General features: G+C 41.7%; 1 protein-coding gene across 2 annotated transcripts in view; it reads left to right on the top strand.

Moving 5' to 3' along the window:
• The window catches only part of POLR1B (RNA polymerase I subunit B), a 260946-nt gene that overhangs the window by 87485 nt on the left and 157114 nt on the right, over nt 1-16347 (top strand). For both annotated transcript variants that reach the window (XM_086927218.1, XM_086927219.1), the window contains exons 3-5: nt 3106-3252; nt 7300-7432; nt 11615-11751. In XM_086927218.1, coding sequence (XP_086783344.1) covers nt 3106-3252; nt 7300-7432; nt 11615-11751 — 417 coding nt within the window. The remainder of the gene's footprint in view (nt 1-3105; nt 3253-7299; nt 7433-11614; nt 11752-16347) is intronic.

The following is a 16347-nucleotide window of genomic DNA, read 5'->3' as shown; positions in this document are numbered from 1 at the left end:
CACTTCCCTGACGGACACCCCTCCCCACTGGGATCCTGTCCGTTTTTTCACCATGTGTGCCCCACTTCATCTGCGCAAAATTGTCAGCGTGGAGCCTCACCAATAAGGACAGGATATACGGTGGCAGCTCCATCTCAGACAAAACTCTCCACAGCCCCTCCCTTGGTACTAGGTCAAAGACAATCTTCAGGTCTATGAAGGCCAAATAAAGACTGCCCTTGCCCAGCACCACCACCTTTCAGTAAAGAAGAACCAGTCTAAACGCTTGTTCTATAGTCCCTGTTCCGGAACGAAAGCCAGCTTGGTAGTCCGACAGAATGTTATTGTCGTCTACCCACTGGAGCACCCTCCCCAAGATCACTTTGCCCGCCACCTTTTGGGTTGAGCCAATAAGGCTTATAGGCCTATAGTTGGCGGGATCGTCCCGAGACCGAGTTGTGCTAATGATGTCCTGGGCCCCGTGGCTCCCACGTTTGGGGGGCGTTTAGTTGGGTGGCTCCAGCATTAGCCACAGGTGCCTCCAGAGCCTAGATGGCTCCAACGTTTTTGCTTATTAGTGGAGGAGCTAGTGTGGTCCAGTTCTAACATTTTTATTTTAGGAGCCCTGAGGGCTCCCCCGTTTTGCACATCTGTTCTAACGACCAGAGAGAGCCCATGCTGCAGTTTATCATTTCCAGCTGCCCAGCAAGTAGTGGGCAGCTGCACCGTTTAGGACTTTTTCCTTCCAGGGGACAGGTGTTCTTGGTGAACCCAGGAGTGAGACTCTTATCTTATCTTAAGAGGAACTTGTATAGCGCTCTGTTACCATAGGTTTCCTGGCGCTGGGTGGTACTGAGAGATGTAGAGAGGGGGAGCTAGCCAGACTGTGTAAAAAGATTGGTTTTAAGAAGTTTCCTGAATTCCAGCAGAGACATGGAGGATTTGAAAGATAACGGCAACTGGTTCCAGAGTTTGGGAGCCAGATGAGCAAATCTGCAACCACCATATTTTTTGAGTTTGATTGGGACTGCGGTCAGAAGTTGACGGTGGGAGGACCGAAGGTTGCGTGCCGGACGGTAAGGAGTTACTAGGGACTTCAGAAAGACGGGGGACGTACCAGTCACAGCTTTATAGGTCAGGCAGCCGATCTTAAATGCAGCTCTCTGTTCGACCGGCAACTCACTCCCGTCGCCCCTACCTTGGCCTTCCCCAGCTGTGCAGCTCTTAGTGCCAGCTGCAGCGTTTAGGCCCCAGTTCATTGTTCTCAGCTGCCCAACAAGTAGTGGGCAGCTGCAACGTTTAGGCTTGGCGCAGTGGCGCAACCTTGACCTTCGCTGCTTAGGCAGCAGCCCTGACTTTGTGGACATAGGGCGTTTGAGCCCCCTTATTTGAGATGGCCAATTGGCCAGGGGGAATTGTTACATTCAAAGGGCGCCAGGCCCTAATGTGATTCATGTGCTAAATGTGATTTATGTGCTAATGCTTTTGGGTGCTAGGAAATGTATGGTATATAGTATGGTTTGCGCACCCTGTTTTTGATACCTCTAGATATCCCATGTAATTATTGCCCGTGCCAGTTGGTACAATGTATATTGTGTGATTACTATCTGATGTGTTTTAAGAATACAAAGGCTATTTTTGTTATTACCTTGTGTGGAGTTCCTTTTCTGGGGGGCCTGGGATTTTATTGCTAGTGGGTGCGTGCGCAAATGCTTTACACATTGCCTCTGAGATAAGCCTTATTGCTCGTGTCACGGTGCCAAGGGGGTGAGCAGTGGTTATCTTGGCGTGTAACTCCCTTGCCCTAACTAGAGTGGTGGTTTCTGCCTGGCTTTGGCGCAAGCCTTAGCCAACCAGAAATCCCATTTCTAACAGTATAACAAACAGCACTTCTATTTTATGGATGTCTAAAAATATAAATTTTAGAGTTTATTTTAAGAAAGATAAAAGATGCATATTATGGAGTAATGTTTTTAACATTGCACGCAGATTTGCTTTTAAATTTTGATGTTTTGTATTGCAATGTTTTTTATTAACTATGCTAGTAAACTACTACTACCATCTTTTGGAAGGTGCTTGTTTGCTGAGCAAATTGCGCCAGTGAAAGCATTTTCGGATGTACATAATAAAAAGCCCTCAATGGTTTATTGCTGACATTATTTTATGAATTAATGTGACGAAATAATTGACAAACTATCCTCAGTTTTTTGGGTTTTGAGCTTCAAACAGACATTGGTTATACTCTTTGTCAGAACACAATAGAAGAAAGATATTATTCAGTGGGTTGAGTATTTTTTTTTCTTTGGACACTTGGAATTTAAAACTTGCCATTCTGTTGGAAGCTTTGATCCCTGGTTCCGCTTGAGTCGATGTATCAGTTTTGCTTTTGCAGATGTACTTCAAGGGACTTTGGTGTTTTTGCTCTAATGTCAAGGAATGACACATTCCCGTTGCTCACCCATTTGATCTTATGAATGTCTTGTAAAGATCCAATTTACATGGTATCGACCCCCTTCCCCTCATACTTCTATGTGTACTCTTCCAAGTCTTTCCGAACTTTCATTTCAGGTGCTGCCTTGAGAAATAAACCATTTGAGAATGATTCAGGTTCTCTAAAATGCATCAGTATTGTAAGGTGGTATTCTGATATGTTCAAACCACGGGGCTATTGCCGGCAATCAGGCCCCTTTGTCAATGACATGTAATGTGAGGGCTTGGTGTGTTCTTTAAGACAATCCCTTCGTAGTGAGAAACTAGAAATCATGCTTTACAATATGGCGACTATCATGCAGGAAAGACTATGATTTTACAAGGTATGTTTAATCTTTTTGGTGACAAAAAGAAAGCAAGATGGCAACAGCAAAAAATCGAATATGACATTTTTTCTCATTAAGAATTAACAAACATTTTGGAAGTTTCTAATTTAATAGACTAATTTAACTTTGCTGATTTTACAATTGATTTCATTTCTAACGCACTAAGAGGTGATGTTTTTTTTTCTTCCAGGCAACCATATCTTATTGACGAGTCAGTAATAAGCTTGTCTCTTTTGACATTTTTCTTAGACTTTATTATTTGTACGCCATGTTTTTCTATTCATTCAAAGGTTTGTCTTCCTTTCTTCAGGCAGATGTCAGCTGGTCTGTGAACGGCATGCCTCGTGGAATTATTAAGCAGCCTCTGGGTTATGTTCCTATCATGGTGAAGTCAAAACTCTGCAATCTTTATGGCCTTCCCCCAAAGGCTCTTATCGAACATCACGAGGAGGAAGAGGTAAGCGCAAAAAATAAGCACTTGCTATCCCCACATCTAATGTAGCCTGCGCGTTGGGAACGGTGGTGTGGCAAGGAGTCCCTGAAAACACAATAGATTATAAGTATGGGTTAAAAGAATTGCTACACCAACACAGCTGATGTCAAGGGACAAGTTATATAAACTTTCATTCCATGTTCCCGAACTCACCGATGTAAACTGTAACATTATAACGGTGTGTTATTGTCGCCAATCAAGTAACGTGTATTTAATGTGTTTTCTTCTTCTCCCTTTGCTTTCATATTTAATGCGGTCATCTCCATTTGTTTGAAACTGCCACTTTGCCCTGATGTAAATGGCGCTTTATTCTGAAATGAAGAGCTCCCTCAACCTCTGGGTCTAGATAGTGCTATGTAAAACTAATAAATACTTTTAAAATGATAATGAATGAGCTTTACGCCTTTAAAGGTCAACATTTACGGCAGATCATTCAATGTAATCATCCTTAAGGTTTAGGACGACTGTTCCTATTTTGACTCATTGTCTCCCGTTCCAAATTGAGTTCTGGCATGGTGCTGCACTAATTGGTATGGTATACAATTGGTACATCCTTATTAAATCTCTGACCTTAAGAGTAGAATAGTGTGCTTCAAGTGGTCCAAACGTAACATTGGGTAAGACGCGTTCTGTCTGCTTCATACCCATTTATCACAGGCATGCTGTCTACATATCTTGATTCCATTCCCCTGCTATATTTCTGAACTGCTGTTTTCCCAGTTCCCTGTGGCAAGAAGTAAGCTATATGTGACCAGCAGTTCATAACACTGGTGATAAACCGTGTCATGGCATCGACTCTACCGCACATCTAGGGTTGCTCTTGAGTAGATAACAGCACAATCCGACTGCGAAGTCCTTTCCCCTTTTCATATATTTCTCAAAATGCGTTCTACTGATGTCCTCTTTTGTTGACTGTTGGAAGTGTTCTATGACAGAGGATAATGCCTTAATATGTAGGCAATGTTCTGCTTTTTTGTTGGGTGGGAGAACCACAAAGGCGGACAGCCCTTTTAGCCTGAAAGATAGCTCAGTGAGCTGAGGGCTTACAGCGGGCATCTCTACAGTGAACTGCGGGATATAAACTTGTGACCCAGTGTTGCCCACCCAAACTGCCATCCTTCCTCGAACAGCCGAATGCTATTAAGTTGGTTTATGGTAATACATATTAATTGCAGCCGGTAGAAACGCTGGAACTGCGCTATTAATTGTTATACAAAACAAATTAACATTTTTGCTGTCCTAAAACTTTCTAATCCATGCGGCTAAGACCACAAACTAGAAAATGTTTCTGTTTTCAGTTAATGTTGATAGCGTTCTCTTTATTATCTTTTGCACTTTATTTTGGGAGAGAATCTAGATGTGAATGTGAACTTAAAGTTTTAGGTGGGAGAATATTACTCCATTTATGGTAGTAGTTATATGGAATTTAGTGAGCTGCAGAAATATGACCATCTCCTTTACTTCGTAAGTGAATCTAACAGATTATCATTGCCAAATTATTCTATTTTAGTGTGCATCTTCTCTGTGATAATATCCATGTTGTTTCAGAAAATGTATCTTATTATTAATACGTTCTTTCAAGGCAGTTCTGGGCCTGTGGTTCTAAACTCGGACTGAGGGAGCTATGGGCCTCCTGATTTCCCACGTAGGACATGTTTTTTTCTTAGCAGTAAATGTTGGATGCGTCAAGGAGCTGTGAAATCTGAATATGTGATCAATTCAAGCGATCCTTATGAACTATCAGAACTACTTCAAAATAGAGCATACTTCCCATGAAGGCTTCTTTCGTAAACATTTTGAGTGAAGCTTGAGCTTGTCTTACTGGGGGGAGGAGGGGCGGGCTGGATTCTCCGTATCTCATTTGGCACAGGACCACAAGTTTGCAAATAATTTAATTCAGAAGGGAAAAGTAAGGTTGATACTAAAAAGCTGTTGTGTTCTAAATTGTCTTTTGGCTACTCCATCTTCAAAAGCAAATGGTGTCATATTTCCCAGCTGTAGAATGGTAATTTGCATCTTCAGGCATGAGGGATTTTAGAAGGAGGCTTTCTAGGTCATATCCCACTGTTAGTCCTAAAAACATATTTCCCCCAAAACTATATTATTAGTTAGGCCCAATAGATGACTTTGAGAGCACCGTATTTAACTGGCATCTGACCACGCCCGTCCCCCTCAGAACAGTTGGAATATGAAGCCAGTGTGAATCAGCCAAAGTTATCCCATTACCCACATTGCTGGTAGCAGGAGAAGGGGCTGATGCCTTATTCAGCTGTGTTTGCAACGCCAAGAAAGAAAGCTGGAAGCAACACAAGCAAATAACCCAAAGGTGGAAGTGGTGATTTCAAGGACATAGCCGCAGAAGGCAACATGTCAAGTAGAATAGGTGGACAGGCGGCTGCAATTCATTATCTTCACAAACATAAATCAGAATGTGACAAACTATTGATCCAAGTTATATACAGAACAGAAGGCAGATACCATGATGTCCATTGTTTTGCACTAAAGAATTCAAGAAGCCAATATCTAGCATCCAATTGCAGTTAAACCATATTGGCCTTCCATGCAGTAGCAGTGTAAGAAACAGTCTCGATGTTCTAAGGAAAACTTGCAAGGTAGCATCATTTACATTGAGATTCCACCACTACATTCAGGCAGGGAAGCACCCTCGGGTACTGTGAAGAAGGAACTTTCTCTCCTTAAAGGCCATGGCAACCATAGAGGCCAGTGGAAAAAAATGAGAGCTTTTGGCATGGATGCTTTATATCGTGACATGTTCGAGCATTGCATATTTCCTAGCTGTCTGCACAGCAGTTGTGAAGTAAGGAACTCCGATTGCACTTGCACTGCAAATCCTCTGCCTCCTGGGCAGGATTCAGCATGGTGCTTTGGTCCCGGTAGTTGATATTTCAGGAAGTAATCTGGCACAGACTAGTACCTGAAACATGTACTGGTTGGAAACTATGCGATCTATGTGTCCTTTCAACTATCAGATATCTCAGTGAGATACGTAATGGAGGAATTTCGGAATGAACTGATCATAAATAACTCAATCGGTCCAGTTTGTTTTCTCGGGTACCCCAAAATGTTAACATTATTTCAGCTATTTCTCCTTTCCTGGTCTTCCACACTCTCCAGAGCCACCGTAAAATCTGAAGAAAGTGTGCTTTCAGTTCATTCCATGATGTGTCCTCTCTCTTCAATCAAGTCAATATGTCTTATGTAGCATCAATGCTGGTAGCAATGTACTACACTCTCCGGTGTTATAGATCTGGTTTAACCCTGTGTCCACCTTCTCTAATGAACTAGGATACTCTGTCTTATTGAGCCTTGTTCATGCATTTCATGCCCCTCCTGTATTTGCAGTATACTTCCCACCTTTACCGATTTTTTTGACTGGTTTATCCATCCTCAAAAATGCATCCTGAATCAGAATGTCCAGGAAAATCCAGGCTGGATAATTAAAAATAACACATCTACTGTAAACCGCAGTCGTGTTGGTAGCTTTTCATCACACGACCTAACTCAAGGGAACCTTTATCAACATTACTTGTTCTACTTTTACTTTTGCACTATTTTCTTGTGTATTGAGTTTTAAGCATCCGTATATGGTTTGTTGCTATGTTGGGGTAGACCAGTAAATTTGCTGGAAACCTTGTGTTCTAAAATTGGTCATGCATGTAATTTGTGAAGGATTTAAATAATACAACTGGCCCGATGTAACGTTTGGTGGATGGGTACCCTGTAACAAATGTGACTGACATCCTGTGCGCCTTATAACAAGTGCTTTTGGATGTAAGGCCGTTTTCCTAAGGCAGCAGAAATATCTGTAATGTTTGTGAAGGAGTACCCTTCCACTAAACTCTATACAAGGCCCAAAGAAAGTTATCTGTGGCTCTATGTTATGTATTCCGCACAAAACCCATCACATTGTACAGTTAAAGTGGTTTTGAGCATTGTTATTTTTGTAACGAGTGCTTTTCATAAATGAAGCAATATGTTTTGCCATGCTAGGAAATGGGTGGATATTTTATAATCAATGGAATAGAGAAAGTTATCCGAATGCTGATCATGCCTAGAAGAAACATCCCTGTTGCGATGGTGAGACCAAAATGGAAAAATCGTGGACCAGGTTACACCCAGTATGGTAAGATTTAAATAAAACCCATGCTAATATTTATTTTGAGCACTGAAAGGATGTTTAAAAATATGCTCCAATCCTTTACTCCTGGGTTTAATAAATAATTTAGAAGGAGACTGCTATTTGCAAGCAGCATTGAATTGTAGAGCTTCTTCTTAAATAATTAAAAGCAATAAACAAGTTGATTTTGTAATCATGCATCCATGACAGCTCCTGACTAATGCTACTTGTACGATGCCTAAACCATATAAAATCGCAAAAGGAATTTTGCATCACCAACTGTTTTTCCCCCCTTCGGTTGGGGCTATCATTAAAAAGTCAAAAGCTGCTATGTTAGGGATAGTTTTTAAAGCAGTGTGCACCATATGTGAAAAATAATTTTTAGATGCAATGTCACATATTGTTATTTGTTGTTTTGTTATTTGTTATTGCGGGTTTATATAGCGCCAAGTCACCTGCAGGTCTCAGGGCGCTTCTCTTGTAACTCTAAACTCCTTTACAATTATTTCCCTATCTTGCTTAGCCATGCAGCTTTGCAGTATTCACTCGGTCGGAATTGCCAGTCCTTCCTGTATTTTCATTTTTAAAACTCTTAATGTTTCAAAGAAAGTTGTATTTCTTCCCATCTAGTCTTCTTACTCAAGCCGCTTAACCCCTTCCATGCTGATGACGAACCCCAGCCGTCATGCACTACGGTGCTCGTGTGCTGATGACGGCTGGGGTTCGTCACGGCCCGCCCCTGTTCGTGCTGTTTACAGCACACCAGGGGAATTGCGGCCGCATGGAAAGGGTTAATATTTCAAGAGGAGTTTTACGAAACCCACTATCATTCCGTTCACAACAGCCCCACTTCCCTATTTAATTCTTTCCAAATAAAACTTTTTGCCAGTTCTCCTCTCCCATTGCGTGGTGGGTCTGTTACTTACCGGTCTTTATACCTTGCTGACTTTTGCTTCCAGGTAGCGCTCAATCAAGGTTACTTTTTCTAGTGCCTCCTTGAAATTACTCTCTTTGTTCCTTAAGCTGTGAATTACTACGTCAACTAACCAGTAAAGGTTTATATTGTCCAGCAGTGCCTGACAAGGAGTGAAATTATTATAACTTGTTTCTAATGAATATTGAAAGCCTTTCTAAGTGTATGGGAAATTGAAATTTGGAGACTATATATCATTGGCATGCATTGGTTGTGAAATTACTTGAAGGTGCTGTGTTTGGTGTGCAAAAGCCAAGCCAGCAACTATAAAGGGGCTTGAATGTTCAGTCTGTGTGGGAGTGGTCATTGCAAATGTATGACTAATCTTATAACTGGTTTAGTTTTTGTAAAGGATTGAATTGTTGGTGCTGCAGAAGCTTGATGAGTGATCTCCCAGACAGGACAGCCCTAGGCTCTGGATCCCAGCTCAGCTGTCTTCCTTGGGGAGATTCCAAAGCCCCTAAGAATACCCTCAATGCCCCAAGGGCTGGGAATGGCAGCACCAGAGTGTCCTGAGCCATGAGCAGGTAGATTCTCTGTAGCCACCCTTTCACAGTAGGTCACAATCTCTCCCAGCAGTGACCGACCTCACCAGAGTAACAAGTGCTACTGGAGCCATGAGAAAAGTAAGTGGGTGATATCATTCAGATCACTAATAGGACTACCAGCCCATGAGTGAAAGGGCCTTGCGTGGGTCCTCATATCTGGAGCTGGGAAATGGGCCCCATTCCAACATTTGGTTATAAAAGTATGCCTTTCCATTTGGGAAATTTGGTGCTTGTTTGCCCATTGGTATGCGCGAAAGGAGGCAACCGAGGATATCCTTCACTCTAGCCCACATATCGGATTGTCTTACCTACCTACTGTTTTGAACCAACCACCCCACCCCGCCTCCAGGAGTCTGCCTGGAGAGGGATGGTGACCCTACCCTCCAGAGACGTGGTAAATTAAATAAGCTATTTTAGGATGAACTTGCCAGAAGAGACTTGTATAGCTGTGAATTGAACAGTGTGTGTATATATGTTACCTATCTAGCTGGTTGGTCATGGCTTCTTGTGGATTACCCCTGTATTGCTTTTCTATAGCATGATCAAAAGGGCCCAGTGGAACCTAACCACTCATTTAAAGGCGGGGACTTGAACAGCCAATCCCTCAGACACTTTTGGGGCTGAAATAACCTACTGCAGTATTTAAATTGAATCGACCCTCTTTAGACAAAATCACAAGCACTCAAGAGGCCATGTTTGCCTCCTGCCATTAGTTTTCCATTGCCTTCGAGATCTTGTAGCCAGTAGTGTTTTGAGGGACAGTTACAGAAAGAGTGGCTAGAAGTCATTAAGAAATTATATTGAACTTGTTTTTAATCTCAAAACTAAAAAGTAATTGAATTTATGAAAAAAGTCTTCTCACTGTATGGGTTTCCTGGCCAGCTAATACGCGATAATGGGGTCCAATTTCAATCCAAACATGTGACAGAACTAGTCAAAGTGAATGTTATTGAGCACAGCACACCTTCCCTGCATCACACTCAGAGCAGAGGACAAATTGAGAGAGCAAATGGGGTGGACAAGTAACTATCTAATTAGCACAGAAATGAGGGATGCAGTCAAAGCTCCATTAAGAACTATATTATGGGCATACTGGATGACTTCACACAGTACTATGGGAATAATCCAGTTTGAAAGACTCAGAGGAAAATTGGTTTTCACCCGTTACTACCATGTTAGTAGTTAATCTGGTAAATGTGACAACATGATTCTCAAATAAGAAGTAGGCAAGCCCGGCACAAAATCGTTTCTTAGAAATGAGGTCAAACAAAAGGTATCTGTGTCAACCAGTAGTAGAAATGCACGTGAGTCGGTCGTAGATTTGGCAAGGAATGGCTCTAATCCTGAATAAGAATGTGTATAATGCAAGTGTGATCAGAAGGATTCGATGTTCGTCGAGAAATGTTAGGTACCTTACCAGATATAAAGATTGTGTAATGGGTTTATTTATCTAATAAGAGGGAATCAATTTAGTAGTCATTATTTATAGTCCATACACTGTGTGATTTATTCTGATATCGCCTAGCCTATACCTTACCCTTTCTTCCTTGTGTTGGCACGCATGTGCTTCCCCAGCACGGGCTGTTAATCTAATTTTGTCATAAGAAGATTCTATGACCGTTCGCACCAGTTGGTGTGTGGCATTCCTTGTAGCCAGAATAAATTAATTTGCTCCATTAACTGCTACAATTTCTACAATATAATTGCTACTCCTTGAACCTCCCAGAGACGCCAAGTAGAAATTTTAACTGAGTAGGAGTCACACGTCCAACATAAAAATTGCTCTATTAATTCGGTTTGGAACAATAATCTTTAAACAAGAGTGCAGCTGATCACGGATGCCTGTTCTGTCTATTTTCCCTTAATCCATTTGAACATAACTGTATTCGGCTGTTCCGATTTCAGCACTATTTTATTCTATGTCCATAAAGCTGCCAGAAGAAGTCACTTTACCAGTTGGTTGCCTGAACAACCACACTGAAGAATTCTTAAGCCAACAGAAGCAAATTAAACAAAGCTTTGATCCTGCACTCCTCTTGCATATCCGTGTAATTTTTATATATTTTGTTTTCCTATATAATTATTTTGCTTAATAACATAACCTGTACCTATCTTTCTTTTCACATTAATTAGAGTAAGGCCTATTGTGTGCTGTTAGCATATTGTGGCACCATAGGAGTGACAGACGTGTATTCTTAATGAACTTGGAACTTGAGGCGATAGTAGTCCCAAGCTGCCTTTTATTATATGTGTAATGTTTACCCTGCATTGGTGAATCCTTTTAATAGTTTGTGGCCTTGTGTCACCCACAGAGAAACTGAGTAACTACTTAGAACTTAAGAGTGAGAGTTGTGAAAAAGTGTCAGCATTAAAATTCCTAGAGGAAGTCAATGTAGCCTTAGGAGCGCATTTTCACTGATCGCTTCTACAAAAAAATCTGATACTGAAGGAAACCGGAGTAAGGTTAACATGTAACAGTCAAAGTCTTTAACAAAAGAGTAGCAAATCCACTTGAATCAAATTAATTAACAAAATAATTCATGAACTCTCAGTCTTCATATGCAGGAATTGGGCATAAGCACTAAGGTTATCATATGTTCTGTTTAGTCACTTTTTAAAAATAATTTGCAACTAATAACCTTGTGAATTTTAATACTCCCTTTTTAGGTATTTCGATGCATTGTGTGAGAGAGGAGCATTCTGCGATTAACATGAATCTTCACTATCTTGAAAATGGCACAGTGATGTTGAACTTCATCTATCGCAAGGAACTTTTCTTCATTCCATTGGGCTTTGCTCTCAAAGTATGTATTTGATAAGTGACCCGGTGTATTTTTTTTGCTTAAGTGGTGTGCTTGCTAGTTAGTAGATAACACAATTTTTCTTTTTTGAGAAAACATTTATGTCATTTGTGACAGATTCCCATTTATCTACTTTATTTTAGATAATTATAGTAGTTTTCCATACATCTAAGACCCTTGACTCCCACACATGGAACCTCCTGATGAGTTTAACCAATCAAATTATTACTGGAAGTACATTTTGACGACATAGCATCCAACTAAAGTCAATCCTGTGTCCACTGTCAAAAAGTGACCCTACTCCATCTGTGGAATCCTAACTACTCCACTTAGCTTACTGGACAACTCCAGAGTGAGCATTGTGACTAGAAGGCAACCACCTTTTTATTAGCTGCCTCATCATCTTTGACTGGTTCATCAAATAGCATACGTCGCCCCATACCCTGTTTTCAATGAGCCTTCCAGGATGTCCTGCCTTTCCTTTGTGGCTAAGCGGCAAAGCTGCAAATGTCAACACCTACAACTCCTCCCTTGTCTATTTTTTGTCAGGCTGTGGCATACTCTTCCGCGGCCGCTGCCGGTAAGAGCGGTGGGGCCAGGTGAGAGGGGATTTCGAGAGACTACCACAAGGGATAATTAAATAAAAAAATAATTTTCCCTCGTGGTTGTCTCTCGAAATCCCCCCTCACTTAGCCCCACCGCTCTTACCTGCAGCAGCCGCGGCTGCTCTTCCTATTGCTGAACTAAGTAGGTAAGCCATGCTTCATCACCAAAACCTACCAAGATTTTCTATTCTCATCCTCCGTTTATGACAAAAACATTCCGTCATATCAAACACTCCATATTTCTCTAGCATCGTCAGTATTATCCATATCAGTATATGAATAGAGTCACCCACCTCTCCGACCACCCTCTGTCCGCACTTATTCTCACAACACTTACTAAATGCAAGGCTAGTTATTGAAAATTGCTGACTTGATAACTCCTAGCCACGTAGATATTCTGTTCGTCAAAGAGAATTAAAACTTGAGTGAAGTCACAGACGTTCATCCCCTAGCCAAGCATAAAGAAAAGCATAGATGGCCTACCCTTTATCTACAGTAGCTTCACTCTGAGGTGCTTCATCCATGCAGGCTCTTATTTAGTTGTTTTTTTATATTTTTTTATATAGTGCGAGCTAGACCCCTGAGGTTATCGGAGCACTTTGCAATGGAGAGAAAGAAGAGGAATATAAATCCAGCAACAAGCTAAGCTAAAAGGTAGAAGAGGGGAAACACTTTAGGCCAACAGAACCAGGGTTAATCATAAACCGTCAAATACTATACAAGGGTAAGGAAAAAGTGTCCGAGCAGGCCTAGAGATTTGCGGATCTCGATTAAGAGAAGCAATTTACAAACCCTCAGTTGGATTAAGCAAGACAATCTAACAACACAGTAAATCGAAAAAAATTAAGAATGCAAGAAGTAACTCATTGAACCCACATACCAAAATACTATCATAAATAAACAAGGGTGAGGGGTACGAGTCTTAGAATTAAGATTTGCCTCTGACATTTGCATGAATGTGATGATGACTGGGTCTGAGATCTGTATATTGAGGACCTGGTGACAACACCACTAAAGGCTAGAGAGTATTTTCTCAACATCTTGACCTCAGTCACACGGACCACTCGTGCCAAATGTGTAACACGTTCTATTGGCTAAATTCCTGCTCATTATCTCTCCTGTATCTTACCTGCCACTTCCGTGGCTCTAAAAAAAATTTTATTACAATTTATTGCATTTTTTTTCAGGAGACCAAACACAGAGAATCAATTAAAACACACCCAACAACCACGTTTCTGTACCTCCTCTACAACCAGCAATGCCACCCACCACACTCGTACAATATATCCTGCATCCGTCTACCCATAGTCCATTTCCCGCAATCCCCACAGCTGACATAGTGTATAACGATTCAGAAAAGGGGGTGGTGATGAACAGAGTGTCTGAATTAAGGAGACCACTCTTACCCAGTCCAAAGATCAGGGCTTGATCCATCACCGTTATTTAGCTCACTGCACCATCCCAGCTCAGGACCTGGCTATATGCAAATCAGTCTGTCCCTGGCACAGTGCATCATGGGAACAGGGCAGACTAAAGTGCCAAGCCAATTCTTCAGCAGAAAGGAGACAAGCTACCGGGGGCCGGTTTCTGGCATTTCAGCCGTCGTCGGCCTGGCTTGCTTGAATCCTGATGGTGCAGTGAGCAAGGGACTCATGTCTGAGTATACCCTGCCACACCTATAGTGGCCAAAAACGATTCAGAAAAGGGGGTGGTGATGAACAGAGTGTCTGAATTAAGGAGAGCACTCTTACCCAGTCCAAAGATCAGTGCTTGATCCATCAATCGTTTTTGTCCACCATAAGCGTGGAAGGGTATACTCAGATGTGAGTCCCTTGCTCATTGCACCATCAGGATTCAAGCAAGCCGGGCCGAAGACGGCTGAAATGCCAGAAACCGGTCCCCGGAAGCTTGTTTCCTTCCCAGTATAGGGATTGGCTTGGTAGTTTGGTCTGCCCTGTTCCCATGATGCACTGGGCCAGGGTCAGACTAATTTGCATGTAGCCGGGTTCTGAGCTGGGATGGTGCAGTGAGCTAAAAAACGGTGATGGATCAAGCCCTGATCTTTGGACTGGGTAAGAGTGGTCTGCTTAATTCAGACACTGTTCATCACCACCCCCTTTTCTGAATCGCCATAGTGTATAACAGCATAGAACATTTCAACAGTAGTCGACCAAGTTTATAATCTGATTTAAGGTGGTCCATCATTTGCGTGGGCATATTATTTGGGAAGCATCTCAGCCCATTCAGCCAGCTATTCGTGCCTTCTTGTGCTTTTCATATGATGTTCATCTCCAATCGCCCAAGCAAATACTTTGTCCACGCTTCATAACTAGTAGCCCTAGCAGAGACCAAATGAATGGCGATTGGGTGCTTGGCCAGAACCTTGCCTGGTCCTGCCATCTTCTTCTTTTCTCATCTTTAAAGACCTTGTGATAGGGAATATACCCAGCAAACATTGTTTCATTGATTGTTCCGGTAATCCCCTGGCCATCAATTGCAAACGTTCAGCTGCCACCTCCCAGAATGCAACCACTCCTGGGCCACCTCAAGCCTAATGCAGAACATCTGTCCTTTATGTGCATATCTTGGATATGACGAGGTTATAACAGGATAAGTCCTAATGACTTTATTCAGGATAAAATAATTCATGTGAAGATAATGAAATTGGACTAGTTTGAAAAGTGTTTGGGGAAATGGTCTTAACTTGTGTACAAGCCCTCCCCCAATCTGCCTCTGATATCGGTGGTAAAGGCACCTCTGTGACCACTTATCATGTACTAAAGTTGTGTTCTCTCCATCAGACAGTGAACTGCATACAAATCGTCTACACCCTGCCAGGGATAGAACCATAGCTACCACTTCTGTTGCCAGGGGCTCTTCAGGGAAAGAGATTCAGATACCCCTGGCTGATTGTGCAATATGTGCACACTGTAAAACTGACCTTGACCAAGATTAAAGGCCTCTCTTGCCTGGTCATAGGAAAGGAATTGTTTTAGTTATAAATCCTCTACTGTATCAGATTCCCGCCCAACTCTTAATTTCCGGACTGTCATTGTGGTGTGTATCTCCTTAGAGGGCCAAGTCACTCAAGATTATACAGGAGTTTGGCGATTCCTATTTATGGCTACCTTTAGCCCGGCGAATAATTGACAACCTAAATCATCTTTAATAACCACATATTTAATTTAGAACGTCCCATTAGTCACTCTGAGCGAAACACCAACTTCAGTCTCTCCTCCTCCTCTTACTACTACTACACTCGAATTGCTGGACATGCTTTTCTTTGTATTTTTTGACCAGTCTGTGGCCTCTGACAGCATTGGTCACCAGTTCGAAATGGAAGCTCTCCATTCATGCTTGGCTATCACTTTCCTCCCCTAAAATGATCTATTCAGTTTCACAGCAAATTGGATTTTGTAAATTCTGAATTTATACAGGATAACAGTACTCCAAGAATAAGCAGTAACAAACTCAAACTCCAAAACAAATGGTGTCATGAAAGTTCCTGATTTATAATAATTAGACATGGATCGCTATGGTTTCAACTGAATTCTACTTGTATTCCTAAATGAATCTTTGTGAGGGTAACTTGGTAAGCCTTTTACTTTACTCGTTTTAGCAATATCTAAAAAATAAACTATACAAGATTCCTGCAATAATAAAAACAACTAAATTAGCACTCTCAGAATTTGCTTTCCTATTCTGCTTTGGGGTAGAAGTACCAATTGTGGACATGTTTTTAGGGAAAGAATGCAAACAACTCAATAACTGCATGATAACCCTCCTGTGTTCCTTTTTCAAAGCATTTACCTATAATGTTTAGCATCAGATGGTGCCAAGATGCCTTTGGTCTGAAATACCCCTTTGTTTTATACATTGGAGATGCCCACACACCCCAAACAGCATTCAAACCAACCTTGCACTCCATACCATTCTTTCTTTCCACTCCCTATTCCAATCCCCTGTCCAGCACTGCACTTAAATGAAAGGAAGT

The sequence above is a fragment of the Lissotriton vulgaris genome, chromosome 6 (genome assembly GCF_964263255.1).
Source record: "Lissotriton vulgaris chromosome 6, aLisVul1.2, whole genome shotgun sequence".
NCBI lineage: Eukaryota > Metazoa > Chordata > Amphibia > Caudata > Salamandridae > Lissotriton > Lissotriton vulgaris.
The sequence above is the reverse complement of the archived record's forward strand: the minus strand, read 5'-3'. Positions and strand labels throughout refer to the sequence as shown.